A 23659-nucleotide genomic window follows, 5' to 3' on the forward strand; every position below is an offset into this window, starting at 1 on the left:
CTCCATGAATGCAGTGGGGTAAAAGCAGGACTGAATCAACATATACTGGAAAAAAAATGGACCACAATGTTAACACTTTGTGCAGACTAATAATGGAAGAGGATGCAACTATTGGGGCAGATTTTAAAACCTGCTTGCGGGTACAGATTTGTTCGCGCAACCCAGCGCAAACAAATCTGCGCCCGATTTTATAACATGCGCGTGCAGCCGCGCGCATGTTATAAAATCCAGGGTCGGCACACGCAAAGGGGTGCACAATTGTGCAACTTGCGCGTGCCGAGCCGCGCAGCCGGCCTCTGTTCCCTCCGAGGTCACTCCGAAATTGGAGCGGCCTCGGAATGAATTTTCCTTCCACCCTGCACCTTCCCCTCCCTTCCCCTACCTAACCTGCCCCCCAGCCCTACCTAGAACCCCCCCTTACCTTTGTTGAAGAAGTTAAGCCTGCCTCCCGGGAGGCGTAATTTACGCGCACCGGCCAACGGCCGGCCGGCGATCCTGGGCACAGCAGCAAATGGCCGCTGTGCCTGGAGTCTCAAGCCACACCCCCCACCCCCGGACCGCCGACACCTCGCCCCTTTTTGCAAGCCTCAGGACATACGCGCGTCCCGGGGCACGCGCAGGGGCAGCTCTTCGGGGGTTACGCGTGTATCTTACGTGCGTAACCCTTTGAAAATCAGCCCCATTATGCCTATGGTATAAGTTGCAATGTTGATCAATCAAGGAAAAGCACTAAGTCTCATGTAAAAACGTAGTAAGTTCAGTCGAGAGGAGAGCACATTTTCATCCTGTTCAGCTTTCTTCAGTTGCCACATTTTTGGGAGCTCCAAAAAGCAATGATGCCATAGAAGACAGAAAGAAACACTACCATGTTCAGTTTTGAGAGTGGAAGGATTACTTTCATTATCCTAAAGAGTACCCACTGGTTCAGTTCCTGAAATCTTTGGATAGTGGGTTTGAGATGTGGGCTGTAGAATTAAGTCCATAGGAAATGTGTGTTGTGGGGGAAAAAGAAAAAAAAAGACTAATGTTTGGAGGCCAGCTTGAGGAAAGCCCTCCTTTTTGAACTGTCATGCAAATTTGATATCCTGACCTTGCAGAATGTGATTACCAAAGATGTTGACTTGCTTTCATTTCTTATAAAATAAAGTGGTCACAGGTTGGAAATAACACTTTCCAGTTGTCTGTTTTCATTGTGTGCTTTTTGTCTTAAGGGTTGACTAGGTCAAAGATTTGGGATCCACATGACCTTGCATGCTACAGTGCCAGTGGCCATTCCAGATAGGCACTTTTCTGGCAGGTAAGATCATATGGTCTAGGGCCTACAATCAGAATCTCTTTGTATGCTCCAGAGGAAGACAGCAAGACAGAAAGCTCTTTACTGTGGAGCTTCATTATTGGCTCCAGTTGCCTTCTCCATAAGGCATACTCTTAGCTAATTCTTGGGCACTACATGAGCCTGTATGTGAAATGGACACTAACTAGCTAGTTGTTAGATTTAGTAGCAAACATTTGCCGCATCACTTGTCCACTACGCAACCTTTACATTAAGCACCTCTGTCTACTTGCAGGCTGCTCTAAAACCGTGTCAGCAGCTGTGTGACAACTGAGGAGGAGTGAGGGAGTTGTGTCAGGTTAGAGAATTCCCATAGCTCAAGAGCAGACAGCTAGGAAGCCTGCTGTTGCTTGAGAACAGGCAGACCTCCACAGACTGGCTGCCCCCCTGTAGTGGCCTAGCATGTGGATCTGTACAATACCTGTTCTATAGGGGTGTGCATTCATTTCCTACGTATTTGTAATCCGCAACGTATAGGGCCATATTCGTTGTAGTCGTGGGGAAGCGAAACGTATCGCGATTCCCCACAAATACAACGAATCTTCGCCGAATTATTCAGCCGTCTAAAGGAGCCAATTTAAACAACACCCCCCCCCCCCACCCTCCTGACCCCCCCCCAAGACTTACCAAAAGTCCGTGGTGGTCCAGCGGGGGGGTCCGGGAGCCACCTCCTACACTCACACCCTCGGCTGCCGGTATTCAAAATGGCGCCGATAGCCTTTGACCTACTGTGTCACAGGGGCTACCGGTGTCATTGGTCAGCCCCTGTCACATGGTAGGGCAATGGATGGCCAGCGTCATCTTGTGCTCCTACCATGTGACAGAGGCTGACCAATGGCACCGATAGCCCTGTGACATAGTAAGGGCAAAGGCTATCGGCGCCATTTTGATTACTGGCAGCTAACGGCCCGAGTGCAGGAGATCACTCCTGGTCCCCCGCTGGACCACCACGGACTTTTGGCAAGTCTTGGGAGACCCTCCTGACCCCTACAAGACTTGCCAAAAGTCCCTGATGGTCCAACGGGGGTCTGGGAGTGATCTCCTGCACTCGGGCCGTCGGCTGCCAGTAATCAAAATGGCACCGATAGCCTTTGCCCTCACTATGTCACAGGGGCTTCCGGTGCCATTGGTCAGCCCCCTGTCACATGGTAGGAGCAATGGATGGCAGGCGCCATCTTGTGCTCCTACCATGTGACAGGGGCTGACCAATGGCATCGGTAACCCCTGTGACATAGGTCAAAGGCTATCGGTGCCATTTTGAATACCAGCAGCCGAGTGTGTGAGTGCAGGAGATGGCTCCCGGACCCCCCGCTGGACCACCAGGGAGTTTTGGTAAGTCTTGGGGGGGTCAGGAGGGTGGGGGGTTGTACTTAATTCAACTTTAGCCGGGAAATGAATAAGAATTAGCGCATGTACATATCGGGGGCCCCCCTTGCTGAATGCAACGTATCTGCCTCCCGACAAATATGAATCCCGAATGCAACATATGGCGTCCCTCTGCACATCCCTACTGTTCTACCCCATTAAAGTATAATTCTTTTTTCAGTCTTCCTGGTTGCTCAGATTGGTATACAAGTTATCTATCTAGCACATTTATATAGGTGGAAAGTTTGTACTTGAATAAGGCCCCAGACCTGCAGGAAATCCCACAGGTTAGTGCAGCAGACTCAAAGGATGCAATCACCTTTATATGGTTCACTCTGTTTTACCCATTTTGGGTGACATACTTAATGCTTGACAGACTATCACACGGTCTCCTAGCAATTCATAGCCTTGCATGAGAGCTGTTCTAGGAGAAATGAGTTATTTTTTGTTATTACTAGAAGAAAATAAAACTGTGTTTTATAGTAAAGTAAACAGCAAATTCCCAAGTCATAGCTTTAGGCTTTATTTCTTAGAACCTACTTTAAAGCTGATTATCGAAGCCCAAAAGTGTAGACAATAATTATTAGTTGTCTACTAGAAATGTGAGTACTAACATCCTGCTCTACTAAGGTGCTATTAGAAGATTTTTTTTCTGAGCAGCCCTTCCTTTTCTTGATCTCAGGTAAGCTTTCAAAACAGGACAAGATCCTTGCAGAGCTTAGTCATGCTTACCCAGATCAAAACTGGCCATCCATCAGACCAATGCTCAGATTGCCTTATCTCTCGCTCAACTGTGCCTGTCCCCTGAGTGTTGCAATCAGCTGGTGATCTTATGTCAATCTCCATCTATCCACCGGCCCATTATTTATCCTCTACCAATCCCTGTTATTTATCCTTGGGAATCCAAAGCCTGTCCCATGACATATGCTTCCAAGTATTAAATGAGCAAATATTACGCACTTTTACCCAAACTATTCCATCCAAACAGGGCAGTAATTTTTCATTGATGAATTTTCTGACATATGCATCCAATGACTGAAAATAAGACTACATTGTACACAGATTTGTACTTTCCAGTTCTTTCTCCTTTAATTTAATTCTGTTTAACCAAAGCAGGGATTTCTCTCCTCAGATTTCATTTCCAGTCTTGCACTTGATATCCCTGAGAAACCAAGATATGTGAAAAAGAAAAACCCCATAGTAGTATAGCTTGTGGTTACAAAATATGAGAATCACACAGCATATAATAGAATCATATATCATATAAAAAAAGGAGCCTGCTTTTCTCTTTAACAGTTATCAAATATTAATGACTTTCATCACCAGCATTCCAGAGTAGACCTACAGTATGTCAACGTCAAACAAGCAACCATTGATATTTCAGTATATATTACGGATGTGCATTCATTTTACCCAAATAGGAAAAAGACAATGAATGGAACGGCAGGACAGGCGTGACTTGAGATCACTCCTGCCCTTTTCTTCATCGGAGACCCCATGGAAGTATTAAGGGGTACAATAGGAGATTGGGGTAGGGGTTAATTAGAAGGAGCAGGGGCTAATTTCCTTTTTCTTGGGGTTTTTTTTTGTTTGTTTTTGTAAAATATGCTTTGGTATGGCAAATGAACCAAACTGAAATAAACATTAAATGAACTGAACACCTCCCCCCCTCCCCCCACAAAAAAGGAACCTTGAAATGAATAAAAACAAATTTATCCCCAGCATATTCCTAGTATATATTTCAAAAATAAGAATGCATTGTTGTTACTGAGTTAGTCCACTTGAACTGACCGGATGAAGGGAGTACCGCTCTCAAAAAGTAGTCATAGATGTACTGAGTTTGTCCAATAAAAAGGTATTACCTACAGCTTTTTAACTTGTACTTAAATTTTCAATGATGTAAAAATAAAATTTATTTCTGTTTTTTTTTTAAGACATGTAGGGGCAGATGTAATAAGACCTGCACTGAAATCCACACTGATTTTTCTGCGCAGATTTGTTTGGGTGCGCACGGCAAAAAAAAACAGTGGCAGTTGTAAAATGTGATAACAGCCAAGCATGCTGATTAGATACGTGCAAAAAATCTGTGTACACCAAACACACGTGCCATAATGTGTGCTCATGGCCCTGCCTAGTAAATTGCACAGACATAAGTGCAGAAACCTGTGTGAACACCTACAATCAATTCTTGGGGTGAAAGCCTTTCTTTTTCAAAAAAATTTATAAACGAGTGGTTCGGAAGTTGATGTGAAGGTGAGTAGAGCAATATCCAACCACTTCATGATCGGACTCCTATAGGAGTAATGAAGAGGCCTCAGACAGTTTTCATGGCAGGCAGGAAGAGGGAGAAGGCAAAGAGGGTTTGCCCTCACGAGCCTCTTCCTTTTATTGTACATTCATACAAAGGCAGATGATGTGTCATTACATGATTGGCTACTTTCCCATAGCAACAGAAGAGTCATTACACCATTGGCTTTGGCTCAGGGGGTGTGCACGGATCATATCATTGGCTGCTGAAATCTATACCTCCTGACTTTGTCCTGCCTCTGACTAGGGAAAACCCAGCCCCTCTCCCAGGAATTCAGGGCCAACAGGTATCCTTTCCCAGGCAGAGACTTAAGCACAAGTGATGCTTTTATTCAGGCAAATGTCAGGGAGAAGGGAAGTTAGTGTTTAAACCTGATGAAATGGCTTGCTGGCAAGCGCATATTTCCCACAGACTCCGACCGCCAGTGACAGCATGAAATGCAAATCAGCGATTCTGCCTCATCGAGAAGCTGCCTTTTCTCTACCAGTTCTGTCCATCGCTTAGCTGACCCGCAAAGGCATCAAAAAAATGATCTCCACACTGGCGCTTTCACGTAACTTCTTCCCTGACCCACACGCTAAAAACCCGCATTAAAAAACCCGCAATCACCCAATCTCCCTGCTAGAGTGGCTCCCTGAATTGCCCAGGATTAAGTAATCACTTCCTTGGCATGCTATTAGCATGCACTCGTGCAGAACCTACCATGGGTGTTTTAAATGGGTTTATGCGTGCATTTTTCCATTGCTGAATACTTTATTTCATATCAGCATGAGATAACGTGGGAAAAACCTGCGCAGAAACCAGCGAGGTACATGCGAAAACCACAGCAGCTTTAGCACTGCTTTTAACATTGGCCCCATAGAATATTAAATTTCTCAGAACTCTAGTCCCGTTAAAATACAGTTTTATTCCAAAGAATATTCTCTCTTGAGGACATTTCTTGAAACGTGGCCTGAGTCTGATCTCCGGACTTTACCCCAGTCACATGGCTGGGGCAAGGTGAGGTTGGCGCCATATTGGAAAATGGCACCGACTGGGACGGGTGCGAGGGTGCACCTGTTCCCCAATGTGAGATCGACATTAAGGTAAGGGGGTCGCTGGAGGGAGAAAGGGATGGGGTCCACTCTATCAGGGGAGCGAGATGTGAGTGCTGCTTCTTTGGGTGGCGGGGGCAGGGGAGGGGGACCTTGACTATCGGAGCACTGGGGAATGGGGGGAGGGGGAAGTGCTCTATTGGGGGGACCAGGGGCAGGAGAGGGGGCTTTGACTGTTGGAGGAGCTGGGGTGGGGGGAGGGGGCTGCTTCCTCGGAGGGGGGGCCGGGAGACAGGGAGAGAGCGACTGCTCCTTTGGGTAGCCAACAGGAGGGGGAGGGGGGTTTTGGCTATGTGGATGACACAATGCTTGGACATCGGGGGTCTGCCACCACAACCACATACATACTTTAAACTTTTTTTTTTATTTTGGGGGAGTCGGGGGCACTGGTGAATGTGGAGATGATCTGTCCCTGTGGGGAGAGATGTGGCAGTGATGAAATCCTTTTTGCTAAACAGCTAGTGCAGGGGATTTCAAATGAGCACACACCCAAATTAATCTATTGCATCATATGTTAAACATTTTAATATAGGGAGTATAACTTTAAAAGACCTGCATATACGCCATATACACATATATTATATATGACTGTATGCAGATCTACTCCCAGTTTTGTATATTATCTGCATGTATCATAAAATATGTGTAATTCACTAAATCTTCCCTGCAGTATTCATTTGTACTGTATGTAAAAAACACACATGAATAGATATTCAAGTTAGTCTGATAAATCTTAAATAGTGCTACTTAGGCTTACATACACCTAGATTCATCAAGTCACAATGTGTTTTTGCAGAAGGGGGTCCTACTAACGCAGTGGGTGTTGCCACAATAGCGGGGCCCCTCTCTCGAAAAAGCATTGCAGCTGTATGGCATGTTCTTTTGTGTTGCAGTCCAACACCGAGACACTAAAGAAATCAGCAAATGTCCCTTTAACGTGATGGCAGCCCCAACCTCACGTGACCAGCAATGCCTTAAAGGGCCACTGACCCCCCCCCCCCCAAATAAAAAAAAACTCATGGCCAAATGGGGAGATTGAGCAGAGGTCAGTGCTGGCCCCCATTTCACCTGGGGCCACCATCATGGTTGCCTCAAATAATTAAAAAAAAACATTTTCAATAATACACACAGTGGTGGCAGCTCCCTCAAGTTTAAGCTCCCCCGGCTGCCTGATGTATACAACCCTCCCACCCCCACCCCTAGCCCCCCCAATGCTCAAAACAACCCACCCAACCCCTCCGAAGTGTAAATCCCCCATTTCCCACCTGCCGGTCTCCCCAGAGCCCACCTTAACTTAATCTGGATCCTGCATTTGGGATGGGTGCACCCTTGCACCCATCCCAATCATGCCATTTTAAAAAATGGCGCCAACCTGATCTTGCCCAGCCACTTTGGGGTGGCCAGGAGTAGGGTAGGGAACCTATACTTGGGAGCTGCCTCCATGCACGTTATTGAAAATATTTTTCATTTTTGGGGGAGTGGGGACTACCCCAACTGGCGGGCCCATGTTGAAATGAGGGTCAGCACTGACCCCGGCTCAAACTCCCTGTTTGACTGTGGTTCTTTTTTTTTAACAGCTATTTTAAATGTGCTTTGGGAGCCTTGGGATCCTAACACAGGTCCCAGGCCTCTCGTTGCACATCTAATGCTTCCCTAGAGGGAGTTGTTATTTTATCATGGCTGACCACCTTCTTGGTTGGCTGCGATAAAATAGGTGGGAGGAGATCTGAGTGAACTGTGGGGAGTTCAGGTTGAAAAACCAGGAGGGCCCCAATGATTTGGAGAAGGACTGGGCAAACTACATATTTGCAAAGAAGGTCATTGTAATAAGGGAGGATATCTAGGTGGGGAGAATCAAAATATCGATTGTGTATATCGCACAATATATGCAATATAATGCATGTTAGAGCCATAATGCAGCTTGATAAATGTCCCAGTTAGTCAGATCAGTAGCACTTTTAAGACTTATCTAGCTTAAGTGGTGCTGAACTGCTGTATGTGTGTTTTACTTTATATTTTAAATATATATGCATGGAGTTTTTAATTGCGAAATTTGAGTAGTGCTTACCCCAGGCAAGTTGCTTTTACGCATGTTAAGTCCTCAAATTTTCTAACCTATGTGTGAGTAGAATTACTAGGTTAAGAAGAAGAAGAAGGTTTACCAATTAGGTCTACCAGTTTGTCCAGTCCTTCTCCAAATCATTGAGGCCCTCCTGGTTTTTCAGCCTGAACTCCCCACAGTTCACTCAGATCTCCTCCCACCCATTCAGTACTTCCCAATATATACGTTTAATATCACTTACGCCAGATAATGAGCAGGTGTAAATATATCCGAGTAATTTGCCCAATCTACATGCGCAATTCTCTTATAATACACAACTTACAGGTGTTAATGTGCCCCGCCCCAGAACTCCCCCTAGACCGCCCCTTTTTTCAAACATATATTTACACGCGAGCCCTATTTACGCATGTATATTTGAAGGTTATAGAATGTAAATGCTATTTACATGCATATATGCTCACTTTTCCATGCACAACCTTTTCAAAATTCACTTTTACATTTTTAACACTATCTGCACGAGGTATGGTACCTAGGACCTATAATCGTCTACAAATCAAAGCATTAAACACACTCAGTATTAATCAATGAATTTTAAATGAGAATCAAAATTAAGCATCTCAGGTTTTTTATTCCATATACCCCAAGTCTGCAAGACAAAATATAGAGCAGAAACCCTCTTTCTTAAGATCTTTTAATAAATCGCATAACTTCTTCTGGAATTGCTTCTGGAGCAATCTTATCTACTAGTGACAAAAGAATTAATAGACCATCTTCTTAAAACTCAAGAAGCACAGTAGAATAGCCACACATTAAAACAAATTGCATTGAAAATGGAAGGATCCCCTTGCTCAAATTTTTTCCCTATGAAGCTATAGGTTACAGAATGAATGTTCTAAAAAAGATTCATGTATTTACAGTTTCTGCATGTATTTAAAAAAAAAAAAAAAAAAACAACCCACCCTAGGTAAGTACTGTGAAATCCTCAGATCTGCTTTTGTGTTGAAGAAGCATGATCTAAATCATTAAGAATTTATGTGTTGCTTCTGGGGATTTCTGTTGCTGTAATAAATTTGCATAATTGCCAAGCAGGCTCACTTTCCTGGATTTTCTAAACTGCCAACTTCTGGTTTTTGCATAATGAACTTAGCGAACACTGAGAAATGGTGAACCGTTAACAGGCGTTTGCTCTGTCTCTTCTTATCAGTTCTTTACCCTGAACATCTTGAATTGTGAGAAATTTCAGCAAAAAGAGCTTTTCTTTCCCAATGGGAATAAAAGTTCTGAGTTTCATCCAGAAATTGGCCAGTGATAGGAATTATTATAATTCCCCCAGCTGTCAGCTATGTAATAATTTATAAGTAAATGTGGATATATGCACAGTCTGTGTACTGTACAGTGAGAGAAAGATTTCTTTATATGTGTGCATAAACATTATTTATTTTTGCTGTATGTAAATGCATAATCTATCAATGCACTATGGACTTAAATCGATGAGCATTTTCTGTTAAATTCCTGTATGTAAAGATTTGCCAGATTTGGGGGGGGGGGGGGGTTTGAATGCTACTCAGGTTACAGAATGAAGATGCATTATAGATGTCTCGCTATAAAACTATCCATGCCCAGATTATATCGCTGTAACACTCTTTTGGGCAGGCAAAAGGATATAGCTTTAAAACCCTGAAATCATGTATCTTTAATTCATAATGCATAACTTTTCAAGAAACTAATTTGCTATAATTTCCTGCAGATATGTTAAATAGTAATGCATGCCAGAAGTTTCGCACAGGGACCTCCCCACTGCAAAGGCAAGTCAGAGTTAGTCTTAGTATCTTAGCATGAGGGTTTATTTTATTGTGTTTTATTTTGGTTGTATTTAGTATGAAACACAATCCACCTGAGTATCTGGCTCCCCGAGCCGTAAAAGGGAAAAGCAAATGGCTCTAGAATCAACAAATTCTGGGCAGTAATCCAACATATGTGCCTTTCTTCCAGGATACTGTAAGCATGTAGCAAATGCAGTTTCAAGTTAAATTGTCTAGCCAAGAAATGCAGGTTTGGGACACAGCAGTGCAAAAGTAAATAGTGCCATTCATTTTTCACAAAGGAGGGTGGGATGAGTTAGGCAGATAAGTGGTGGTACATAGTCATTTCCAGTGCATTATACAGAATAGTACAGTATATATTCATTTAAATACAGAGCTACACTAGCCAGTGGTACAATCAACATCATAATAGGAAAGAAGTACCACTTGGGATAAAGGTTAGATTGGATTCAACTGAATGTTTTATATAAGGCTTTCTCAATGCACTTTATTTGAATATATTGGCATTTCTAGTATCTTATCATTCATGCTTTTCGACAGACACATTCCAGGATAGTTTTTCTGTTTTATTCTTTTTTTGCTGTCTTCATGAGAAATAGAGCTTGCATTTTGTGCAGCTATCCTCTGTACAACAAAAGGAAGATGTGAAGTATGGCTCCCTCTGAGGGTGCAGAGAATGATAATAACACAGTACATAACGGGAGAAAAAGACCAAATTGGCCAATCCATTTCCTGCCTAGTTGTGATTCTTCCACATGGGGGTAGATGAGTGTACAAATTCCCAAAGTCAACCCAACACCAGCTCCTCACCCCTCATGTCTTTTACCTGAACTTTTCACCCTTGTTACTGCTGCCTTCCCTATCAAGCACAAGAATGCCCAGAATTTGTTAAAGTACCGGCACTCAGTCAGAGTTCTGCACTATGATTCCAGCCTTGCCTTAAACCTGTGACTTTTTAAAGTCCCTTTTGCAATGTAATGGAAGATCAGTTTACTCAACCCTTTTAGCAGGCAAAGCACTCACCAAATGTATGTTAAAATAGGCGTAATAAAAAAAATAATAATATAAATGTGTGACATCTTTGCAGTGGAACCAAGTGCCTCATTAACGGGGCGATTTACCAAGATGTGTTAGGGTTTTATTGGGTGGTAAATGGCCTAAAGCAGAAATAACGTGCAGAATTTAAAATACTGTGCGTTATCTTCATCCCCTTGAAACCCATCACATCGCAAGTATTTTAATTTTATTAACTTATATAATAGAATTTATATTCTGCCCTCATACAAAATGCTCAAAGTAGATTTCAACAAAAAACAAACAAAAGACATCAAAGAAAAGTTGGTTCTCTGAAATAAGCAGAAGTGAGTTTAATTACTCTTTGACTGCTCTACAGCCAGGTCTACTAGGAGCCCAGAGCTGGGGATTACTAGTCAATAGTTCATTCTATGGTACTAAAATAACATTGCTTTCATCAAAAATTGCAAGTCGTATTATTTTATGGAAAGTTAGCTACACCAGAAGAGGTAGAGCTAAATATTCCCTGGGAGCGTCAGGATGCTAATGCGTGTCTCACTGCTCTTAAAGGGCCAGAGCAGCCCAAGGAATCCCTCCCCCAAGAAATGAAAAGAATCCCACATGTTTTGAGACAACTTCTGTCCCAATCCCCCAGGCCCACCATCCCTTAACGCAGCCAAAGTGTAAAAAAAACAATTTAAGAAAAGTGCAACATGTCCAGGGCAGGCCCATGCCCCTCCCTCCCAAACCCAACCCCCTTTTGGTAACCCCCCCCCCCCCCAAACCCTCCTAGTTCAAATCTACATAGCCATGGTGGTCCAGCGGTGCTGGTCAGCTGCATAGTTACTTTTACCCCATCACATGATGGGGCAAAAGTATAACACGGATGCCATTTTGAAGTTGACAGTGCTGAGCCCAGAGCCCTAGAGGATACTCTCAGCCCCACACGCAATGGGACAGGAGCAACTGGAGAGAACTTTCACCCCTTTCTTCATCTAAGACACCAATGGAAGGGATAATTTTGGTCTGGTGGGGTGGGAGGCTTAGGGGAAGTTGTTCATGGCAGTAGCATCTCAAGTCTTTGTTGTTTTTTTTTGGGGGGGGGGTTCATTAACTTTCTCAAATGAAAGTCAATGAAACAATAATTTGGGGGGGCTACTTTTGTTTCTTTTTTAAATAAAATTAAATGCTTCTCACTGCATTTTTTTTTCATTTTATTTAAAAGCACATGCACACTCCTATATCAGTAGGATTTAGATCTGTGAAGTGCAAGGTTAATAATATTTCTTGGACTTTGTGATTCAAGAAGCTAGAGAGAAGACCAGTCTACTCATGGTGGTAGGGACTTCAGCCCATACTGTGGTATTTATCTCTGTAAGTCTGCCTATTGAATCCAAAATGTTTGAGAAGGACTTAATGTGGCGTTTGCTGCTATTGTCTCAAGATATTGTTAGAACAAACATTCACTGTGAATTTACTTGTGGACTGGACTATATAAATACTTACCTTCTGTAAATAGGCTTCTGTTTTATACCTCAATCAATTCCATGCAGCCTGCCTTTATTATCTGGAGTCTAGCTTGCCAACTAGTGAGAGAGTGAAAAGGTTCTCTAAGAGAATTCTAGTCTATGTTTTAGCCGGAACTATAACTATCTACAGAGGAGTCTGGTCAGTCCTATCCAGTGAGTGATTCATCTGGTGATCCATTACACCATCTGATTACTCAATAAAACCCTTCAGGCCCCTATCCTAGACTTTACTCCAGACAAGAATTACACTTTGCTCACTCAATCCTGTAAATTTTCTAGAACATGCGAAAAGACGAGGGACCAGATGTACAAAGAGGGGTTTTTTCTCCTATTCTGTGTCAAAGATTTTTCATAAAATTGTAAACGAATGTGTTTTATTTTTCTTAAATGAATAATTTTGTTTCTCAGCTTCTATCGTTATTGGAAAATGGTGGTGTGAAATGGAACCCTGTCTAGAAGGAGAAGAATGCAAGACATTACCTGATAATTCTGGATGGATGTGTGCAACTGGCAATAAAGTCAAGACCACCAGAGTAAGTGATACCTATTTGGAGAGGGGAGGGGGTCGTCTACTACTAGAACAAAAAAAAATATATATATATTTACCTATTAATTTATAGGCATGATATCCTCAATTATAATTCTCTGTATGATTTCATTATTTAAAAGGGGGGAGGGGTGGAATATAAGAACATTGATATGTTAGTTTCGTAACAAAGACAATACACTATGTCCTTTCACTAAATGAAACAACATGAAATTAGTTTTGCTTTTCAATATGTATGCCCCAGCAATATCTTTTTTTCCATTTTTAACACTAGTTGTAAAAGCAGCAAGCTTTCTTTTACAGTAATGAGATATAGTCTGCCTCAGATTTAAGACTACATATGTAGAGATGTGTGAGCAATTCAAAGTCAGACTCTAGAATTTGTCTTAGTTCAAGCTGAATGGGATTTTCATGTTTTCTTCCAGGAAAATCCAACAAATTAACAGATTTGGGGGGAATTTTTGAAAGATTTGAAAAATACAAAGCAAATATAAAAAAATGTACTTTTGAATAAAATTAAAAGCAAGTTTGTTTACCATAAACATTGTTTTTCAAGTAAAACAGAATGAATTAGTCATGATATATGGATGATGTCATCTGACGGCACTGAACAGACTCATATCCCCAAGCTGGTAGAGCTTTGAACTCTACTGAGCATGTGCAAGAATTCCCACTTAGTCTTTTCAGAACTAGCTAGCTATGTAGTCTACTCTCCAAGAAGAAGGGCAGGTATCTCATGGCTAATTCTTCCCACTATCTATGGAAAATACTTTATATGGTAAGAAAACTTGCTTTTTCCATTAATAAGCAAGCTGAATTAGTCATGATAAGTGGGGATCCCAAACTGAGGGTTGCAGCGGAGCACTACTAAAAAGCAACTCGGACTCCACCATTAGACTACTGAGAGAGGACAAAATGAAACACTGCCTGTCCAAATGTACTGTCCATATTTGAGAGAGTGTCTAGACAGTAGTGGGATGTAAAGGTATGCACTGACCAAGTGGCAGCTTTGCAGTTATCTTCCACAGAATCTTCTCACAAGTGGGCTATGGAGGAGGCCACAACTCTGACGAGTTTTTACTGAATTGGTAAGATCAAATCCTGCTGAAGGGTAACAGTGCTGAATGCATTCTGCTATCCAGTAGGGATGTGCAGGAGAAAAATATTGGTTTTCATTTTTGCTTCATTTTTTGGTCCCAGGCCTGACACTGTGACCCACCCTGGAGGTTGGGTACTGACGCCAGGGCCTCGACCTTGACCCAGGCCCAATGCCATGACCCAACCCAGAAGCTGGGACATCTGGACCTTGGCCTAGCCCAGACCCAGGCCCAATGCTATGACCCATCCGAGAGGTTGGGTCCCAATGCCGGCGCCTCAGCCCAGTCCCAGGTCCGAAACCATGATCTGGCCCAGAGGTCAGTTCCCAATGCCGCAAAATGACCCGGTGGTTGGGTGTCGACACCTGGGCTTCAACCTAGGCAGGAACCTGGAACTAGGCCCAATGCCAGGCCTTCGGCCTCGGGTTAGACCCAGGCCTGGAGCCCTGGACTCGCTCTGCTCCCTTGTCATCCTCTTCTTTCTTCTGACACCATCCGCTGGGTTTGTGCTGCAGTTATTAACTCTGGCACATTCACCCCACTGGATAGTGCCATTTTGATATACGGCGTGCTGTACAATTGCCATACATCAAAATGGTACCATCCAGTGGGGTAAATGTGCTAGATTGCATCAGAAGAAAGAAAAGGACAATGAGGGAGCAGTGCAAGGCCTGGACTCCAAGTCTGGGCCTGACTCGAGGCTGAAGCCCAGGCACTGGGACCCGGCATCGGGCCTAGGCTCTGGCGTTGAGACCCAGCTTCCAGGTTGGCACAAGGCTTCGGGCCTGGGTCCAGGCCAAGGCCTTGGTGTCAGGACTTGACCTCAGTGCCAGGTCATGGCATTGGGCCTCAGTTCAGCCTCCAGCCTAGGCCGAGGCCATGGTATCAGGCCTGGGTCTACGCCGAAACCCCGACATTGAGACAGTCTCTGGGCCAGGTCGCAGCATCAGGCCTGTGCCTGGGTTTGGGCTAAGGACCAGACTTTGGGACCCGAGGCCCAGCCTTGCCATTGGATACCCCCAACAGATCAGGTAAGAGACCCACCATTGCGCTCAGGCCTAGGCTGTGGCCCCTACTTTGGGCCTCGACCTATGCTCTAGGCGAGGCTCTGGCTCCAGGCCTAGACTTAGGCTTGATGCATTAATTTCAAATGAATGCAACGAATATGGTTCATTTTATTGGGAGGCCCCGATTCATTTCAGCCCCCCCAAATGAAATGAATTGCCTTTTTTTGTTGCATTTTCAAAATTCTTTTGAAACAAATGTACATTCCTACTATCCAGCTGGATAAAGTTTGCTTAGATAATGCTATTCCTAGTCTATTAGAGTCACTGAAGACAAATAGCTAAGAAGCTAGATGATGAGGCTGGATTCTTCTCTTGTAGTAGTTCAGTGCTCTTTTACAGTCTGTGGATGCTTTTCTCGCCATCATGAGCATGTGGCCACAAGAAGAAAGTTGGCAGTACAATGGACTGATTGATGGAGAAAGTAGAGACACCCTTTGGTAGGAATTTTGGATGCATATGAAGGACTACTTTATTGTGGAAAACTGCATGTAAAAAAGTTGTATACTTGAACTCACTTATTCCGTATGCTGAGGTTACAACAACTAAGAAGACTTCTTTCCACGTGAGGTACTTCAGAGATATACGCTTATTAAGCTAGAATAAGTACCGGCATGTTTTTATGCCGGTGCAAATTTTAAAGGCTTGCAAAATCAGTGTACATGATCGCAGTGGGTTACAATTCTGTGTCTTCTCATCATTTATGATGACCTTTGATTTCTGAAAATTTTACCCCCACTCCCTTCAGTTTTTGCTCAAAATATCACACGCACTAGAACAGCCACCGGCATGTTTTTATGCTGGTGAATGTTTCTCTCTTTCCGCTCATCCTGATTTCTCTTGTGAGGTGGTTTGACTTTTATTTTTTTATTTTTTTTTTTTTTTGAAACCATGTTTTATTGGGTTTTCGTGAAATAAAAATACAATAACAGTGAAAACACGGAAGGTAAACAATGTTCAATTCCGATGGTACAAGATCCAGGATAACGGATGACAACACAACAAGATACAGACATAGGATGAGATCATCAATACTGTCCCGTTATAGTAAACAGCTATGGTAGGGTTACCATCATAAAACAGAATAAATCATATCAAACAAGTCCCTCCTTGTAGTCCTTGTAGCCTTTGCTGCTCTTTACTTAGTTACGTATTCACTTAGTGATACCCCTCCCCCCCCCCTTTCCTAGTTCCATTTCAGTTAGTTAGTTGCAGATAACAATATGCACATGAATGTCTGCTATATCAACATCAAGATCTAAATCAAAATCATAGCATATAGACGATAATGTTAGAATTGGCAAAGTGAATAATAAAGTTAAACATGTCTGCTGTTATTATTACAATATGGTATGATTGAATTGGCAGTAGCAAGAACCTCATCTGCAAAGAATTCGGCTCTAATAGCGCTTACTTGGTTTGACTTTTATCTGTACTCTGACAAGTGCATTGGTGATTCCCCAAATCAGTACAGCTCCCTCCACCCACCCACTCCCTCCACTCCTATTTCTCCTCCCACTGCGAGATTGCATCATTTGCAGCATGTCTTGGTTTGCAAAAGCATATTGTTATTATTCCCCTTTGTTTGTTTCATCAGCAAAACATGTGTCCTGCCCTTGGAGTTCACTCTCTATTTGAATTCCTAGTCAGTGAGTTTCACAACAGCTACAAAGCTGGCCCCCACATCACACTAGATTAACAGTTATGCCCGACAAAAGACAACTGCCAATTTTTGCAGTTCATGGCTTCTAAGTAGGGCCTGAAATAGAAAGAGTGCAGATAGCAGTCAAAGCACCTCATAAGACGAATCAGGATGAGCGAAAAGAGAGAAACATTCACTAGCATAAAAACATGCCACTGGCTGTTCTAGTTCTGAGCAAAAACTGTTGGGAGATGTAAAATTTTCAAAAATCAAAGGTAATCATATAACCTTATTATTAGTAATGACATGGAAGGTCCCGAGTTCAGTTTCCAAGGGCAGTGAGTACAGTAGAGATTAGTGGGTACATTAAAGAAAATAAAGGCAGGTATATGTGTAGTGTATATCATACTGTACATTTAGGCCCAACAAATTACATTGTGGATATGTACAATACTAACAGTCATAAACGATGAAAATTTACAGCATGTCAACCCACTGCGATCATGTACACAGATTGCATGAGCTTTTACACTTCTCAGTTGTATAATAACATACCTACAGTGGTTCTGGTGAAATTGTATTTAAATATAAAAAATGTTATAAAATACGTAATACGTGTAAAAACCGTTTAAATGTGAAAGATAATTTTATTTGTATTGTAAGTAATTCTTAAATTTTCTTTCAATTATAGGGCCTAACACATAGTTGCATATTGTTGTGCCAGCAGCATTTGTAGGGTATTAGCTGCACCTGGGTGGCTGTCATAGACTGTACCACCAAAACTTTGAAATAAACAGACAAAATGCAGAATTATTGTCTGTACTTAATAAAGAGCATCAATTTGTGCATCAAAAACAATTGTTTTCTTCCAATTATGGAGCCTAAAATATAGTGGCATAAAACAATCCAGCAGCTCAACTAGGCAGTAAAAAAATAGATGGTCTTGCTAATGTTAACTATCAAAACATCCAAATCATTTTTTTAAAAATTACTTATTAAAATGCACATTCTTTAATGTAATGCTTCAAATATTGTGGCAAAATATAATCAGCTGCTGAATGAGACTTTCATACCATCTGTGCATCGGTCAAATTAATTTAAGATCTAAAATGCTTCTCGGGTCACTTATAATCATTGGACTCAGAGTTCAATCACTTGTTTCTCCTATATCAATTTTTTAAAACTTTTTATAAATTTGCATTTAAAAAATGAAATTAAATCCCTTCATAATTCAAAAATTGAGACACTTCCCTCTTCAAGTTCCACTTCACATCATCTTCTTTGACTGACATAATATTACATTTTGTGATTCTTATGACACTGCATCAGGGGTTTCAACAGAGCATAAATTTGCTGCAACTTATTTTGAACATTTTAGCAAATGGAATCTTCATTGAATAGAAGCAGCCAGATTTCTTCTGCACTGTCAGCACCAATGTTCCATGCATCAACGATGCCTATGCACCTCGATGCATACACTTCTTCGATGCATGGGGAGGCTTTGCTGAGTGGCGCCATTTTAATTTTGATGCATGGCTGTCATTTTCACTCTTCATGGCTGCTGTCTGTGCCAATAGGGGAGATTTTGAGGAGCTTTGGCTCAACTTTCTTTCCTGCAAGGCAGAAGAATCTGCACTCTAGATTATTGATTTTGCTCTAGCTCCTACAAGATCGACACAGGCCCTCTATTTTTCCTGCTCTAGATCACTGAGACCATAGGGACATCCAATTGCAGGCCTAGCAGCTTGCCTAATCGCAGATGGGCCCCAAGCAGCAGTAACACAGTTTGTGTCCATCAATTATGGACATCACCTGGCAATTTTTGAAACCACTAGCAATGGTCTTCTTTTTTCCCTTTCATGATTTTAAGAGGCGGGGTAGCTGTTCCAGAAACATCTGTCCTCTACCTTTGTGGAAAACTTTCTTCTCTCTTTTTTTTTGATAGCTTTGAAAGGTACTGTTGGGAGTGCTGCTAAGACAGTGACGCAACAAAACTGAAGAGAAAAAAAAGACAATAAAACAAAATTTAAAAACAAATTCTGACAGACTGAGTACATATCCATGTTTTAGCTTGGACAAGAAATGACTGAGGGGTCTCTCAAGGCAACACCCACATGAACATTCCCACACATGTTCAGTAGAGCTCAAGGCTCTACCTGTTTGAAGAGATGAGTCCATTCAGTGCTGCTGGATAACATCACCCATATATCATGGCTAATTCAGCCTACTTATTGACAGAAAAAATCCTAAACACATCTGAAATGCTCAGCCTCAGAAAGAAAACTATAGTTCTAGAGCTGTAGTTAACTTTTCCCAAATGGTATCATAAATACGGCTTATGCAAGCCACATTAACATTCGAATGAGTTCATTTGCATGCTTTGCATATTAATAAAATAATTTGAATTTTATCATAGAAATCAGGATTAATGCTGCATTTAATTCTAAAATTGTACTGAACCGCATTATTGCTTTAACATATATTAAGACTGTTCTAATGTGTTATAAGTAAGTACTGCATTAGAACTAGCACAGTTGAATAAATAGGCCTTCCAATTATTTTTATACTAGTGCTATCTAAGCACATAAAATAAATTAAAGTTCTGATTATACAAATAAAATGTTTAAATTAATCTTTATATAAATTGTGATTCTGAAGATATGACACTATATGATTCAGAATACAACCAATACATGTCATATCTTGCATACATATGTACTTTTTATGTACTTTTTACATATATAATATAATGAGATGTTAGTAGAATGAACATAAATCTCTAAGTAACTGAATTGTGATTCAGGATGTAAAGAAGGAAATACAACAATCTTTCCTAAACTAAAAAACATTTTTCTGAAAATAAATCTGGATTAAAGCAATACTGCCCTCCCATCCTCTCAGTCTTGAGAAAATTTGATTAAGTCACACATTGATCTTTCACCTCTCTAGAAAAATAATCACCCCTAGGTTTCTCAGAATTAATGGAAAGGTCTAGGGCTGGATTTTAAAAGCCCTACGCGCGCCGTCTATTTTAAAAAGGCCCGGCGAAGCGCGTAAAGCCCCGGGACATGTGTAAGTCCCGGGGCTTGCAAAAAGGGGCGGGGCAGGGCAGGGTGGGAGCGGGGCCAGAGGCCTCCGACACAGCAGCCATTCCCACTGTGTCGGAGGATCGTGTGCCGGCAAGTTGCTGGCACGAGCAACTTGCACCTGCCCGGAGGAAGGCACAAAAGGTAAGATAAAAGTCAGGGAGGGTTAGAGTAGGGCTAGGGGGGGGGGAAAGGTTAGAGGAAGGGGTGGGAAGGTCAGGCTAGGGGGAAGGGAAGCTCCCCCACAGGCCGCTCCAATTTCAGAGCAGCCTGGGAGGAAATGGGGGAAGACAGCGCGGCTCAGCTCACACAAGGTGCACAATTGTGCACCCCCTTGCGCGCCGGGTAGCACGCGCACATGGACGCACACACATATGTCTTAAAATCTACCCCCTATTTAAGAATATTTTTAAGGAGCCAGTTTAAAGTATGATCAAAGGTAGATTTTTCAATTGTATTTTTTTCAGTTGCACAGAAATATAGAAGGTGTCAGCAGATAAGGACACCTTGATCCACCCACTCTGCCCATTGATGCCTGCCTACAGTGCTGTCTTTTCCTTCTCACCCTACCATGAAATTCACTTTTGTGTCTGTTCCATGCATACTTACAATTCTGCCACCTTTTTGACCCCTATCCCTTCTGCTGGATGTCTGTTCCAGGCGTGCACCATCCTCTCAGCGAAAAATAATTTTCACACATTCCTTTTGCACCTTCCTTTCTTCCTCTTCATATGATAACCACTTGTCATTGAGATTTTCATTCTATGAAAAAATGCTTCCGTCTGGTACCTTATTGAAGCCAGATAGATATTTGAATATTTGCATCATCTCTCCCCTTTTCCTTTTTTCTTCCTGAAAGTAGATCTTTAGCCCTTCCAGTCTTTCTCTGTATGGCTTATAATTTGCAGCGTTGCCTCTCCTGCATTATGGAGCGTGATTTTGTGTTGACTGAACAGCAAAGATAAGGATAAAGTTCTAGAGAGACTAGAAGCATTGGGTTGAAACAGAATGAAGCACATCAATCCCATACTGCAGGGCCTCAATGGACCTGAACAAGAACCAAAGAAAAATTTAAAGATGAAAAACATCCTGGTGATGAGGAAGAGCGCTAACATTTTGAATATATGTCTCCAAAGCACTGCTGCTTTAAAATTTTAGAGACCATAATTCAGCGCTACTTATTCAGATAAGTGGCAGCGGCTGAATATCCAGCTGCGATCAACGGTTGCCATTTAGCCAGATAAGTACTTATCCAGCTAACTTCTTGGCCAGATAAGTGGTGGGCAGGATGTGGGTGGATCAAGGAGGAGCTACTTATCTGACTAAGGCCTGGATTCACCATTCTACCGCAGATTGGTGAATCCAGCAAAAACAGGGGGTGGGGGGTGCGAAGGGGGGAGGGCGAGCCTGCGAAAGCCGGCAGCCATTGCCCCACCGCAGTATTATCACTGCCAGCTTTCACACCCAATAGCGCCACCATGAAAGGTGGTGCTATTCGGCGCACTACTGGCGATAACAGTCCTTACCTTATCGCCGCCAGCGAAGATACCGCCGCGTCCGCCTCCTCGCCGCCCCGACTCCGCCCCTGGCAAGCTATCTCACGTGAAAAGGGACTTTTCGCATGTGATAGCCTCTTATCGCTATGCGATACAGTTAGAAAATGACTTTCTAACTTAGCCAGATATGTGCCGATATTCAGACTTATCCGATTAAGTTAACTAGACGAGTTAAACCTGCTCAATAGCAGGTCTAAAGTTAGCTGGATAAGACTTAACTGGCTAACCAGAGACTTTTATGGGGATAGTCATAGTCAGCAGCATAGCCATGCTGTTGAATATCCCTTGTAAGTTAGCCAGATAAATCTTATCGGCTAACTTATCTATCCTGCTATGTTTGACTATCAAGCTCTTATAATTTAAGGCAACATAAATATTACAAGACCTAATCAACTAAGGAAAATTGCTTCCCTTCTTGGCATAGTAACACTACTAATAACATTTAAGCTAATGTTCTCTGAATCAATATCATCCATTCCCACAGAAGACAATATGCTATCAAATGAAGCAGCTGTTATGTTATTTTTAAATGAAACTTGGAATTTAGTATGGCTTGCCTAGAAGTTTCAACAGTAGTTCATTTTCATTAAAATATATGTTTCTTCTTTGCTTGACATAGAAATTGTTACAAAGTGCTGGTATGGCAGCTGTGCCGTGATGAGCATTTCATTTCATTTATTAAAATTTATTGATCGCTTAACACATATGGCTTAAGCGACGTACAAAGAAATAAAACATTGATAAAAACATATAAATACTTGACAGAAATCACAGTACCCCAAGCAGACACATTTCACAGGAGGGTCAGTATTGATATTCTTCATCAAATGCTTGTTTGAGCAAGATATTTTTCAGGAGGAGTCGAAACTTCTTTATGCATTCAGACATTCTGAGTTCCATTGGTAAAGTGTTCCAAAATATAGGCACTGCCACCGAAAAGGCAGACTCCCTTGTGTCGTGAGGCGAACAAGTCTGACTGAGGGCACAGCAAGCAGTCCTCATTGAGAATATCTGAATTGACGGGTTGCTTCATATGTTTTTAGTAGAGCATTGGACCAGAGACAAGAATTCAAGTTAATTAGCTTGAATATTGTCATCCCGATTTTATAGACAATTCGCTGTTGCTCTGGCAACCAGTGTAAACTATTAAGTGCCAGGATAATATGTTTATGCTGTTTAGTCCCAGTGATCAATTGCGCAGCAAAGTTTAGTAACAACTGTAAAGGATGAATTTAACGGAAGACCCAAATATAAACCATTGCAGTAGTCAATACGAGGATGAATAGATGCTTGGACAATTGTACGGAAATCATAATTATGCAAAAGAGGTCTTAATCCTGGTAGGACACATAACTTAAAAAACCCTGATTTGACTATGGCTTTAATTTGGGGCTGAAAAGAGAGAGAAGAGTCAATCGAGATCCCTAAGCTTTTTATCGGGGCTTTAATTGGAAAGCTTAAATTATCAATCAGACTAGATTCCTGATGAAAAGTAAAATGTAGTCTCTGCATCAATAAAAACTCTGTTTTGGACATATTAGGTGATAGTTTATTTTGGTGTAGCTATTGTTTAATAAAAAAAATACAGATGTAAAGATGTTCCAGGGTTTCACTCCAAGTTGGATGTAATTGAATGAAAAATTGTATGTCATCAGCATAAATTTTGTACTCATCACAAACATTAGCAAGGAGTTTAGTAATCGGTACTAAATAGGTTTAATAATACTGCCGATTTTAACATGTGCCATTGTGAGAAATCGTTACAAAATTTAACCTGTTGTGAACAGTTGCTAAGATAAAACCAATTCAGAACATTCCCTGAAATACCACATTCTCAAAGTCGATACCAGAGGATGTCATGATCGATGGTATCAAAAGCTGAAGAAATATCTAATGAAACAAGCAGGAATTGGTGCCCGCTATCCAGACCTCTGCTGATGGTATCACTCAGCTGCCGCCATGCTGCTTCTCCTTCAGCAGGGGCCCAGCTGCTAAGACGCACATGCGTGCGCATTCAGCACGCTTGTAGGCGCCATGACGGGAAATCTGGCCGTGGCACCCAGAGATGATGTCACCAGCCCTGGACATTTAAACCCCAGCAGGGCTCCCAGCCAGCGCCTCAGCAACAGGTCCGCCTGC

The 23659-nt window shown here is 42.2% G+C and overlaps 1 protein-coding gene across 1 annotated transcript in view; it reads left to right on the top strand.

Annotated features, from left to right (window-relative positions):
• The window catches only part of TAFA1 (TAFA chemokine like family member 1), a 672428-nt gene that overhangs the window by 640837 nt on the left and 7932 nt on the right, over positions 1-23659 (top strand). The window contains exon 5 of the mRNA XM_029601058.1: positions 12937-13061. Coding sequence (XP_029456918.1) covers positions 12937-13061 — 125 coding nt within the window. The remainder of the gene's footprint in view (positions 1-12936; positions 13062-23659) is intronic.

Source organism: Rhinatrema bivittatum, chromosome 4 (assembly GCF_901001135.1).
Source record: "Rhinatrema bivittatum chromosome 4, aRhiBiv1.1, whole genome shotgun sequence".
In the NCBI taxonomy this organism is placed as follows: domain Eukaryota; kingdom Metazoa; phylum Chordata; class Amphibia; order Gymnophiona; family Rhinatrematidae; genus Rhinatrema; species Rhinatrema bivittatum.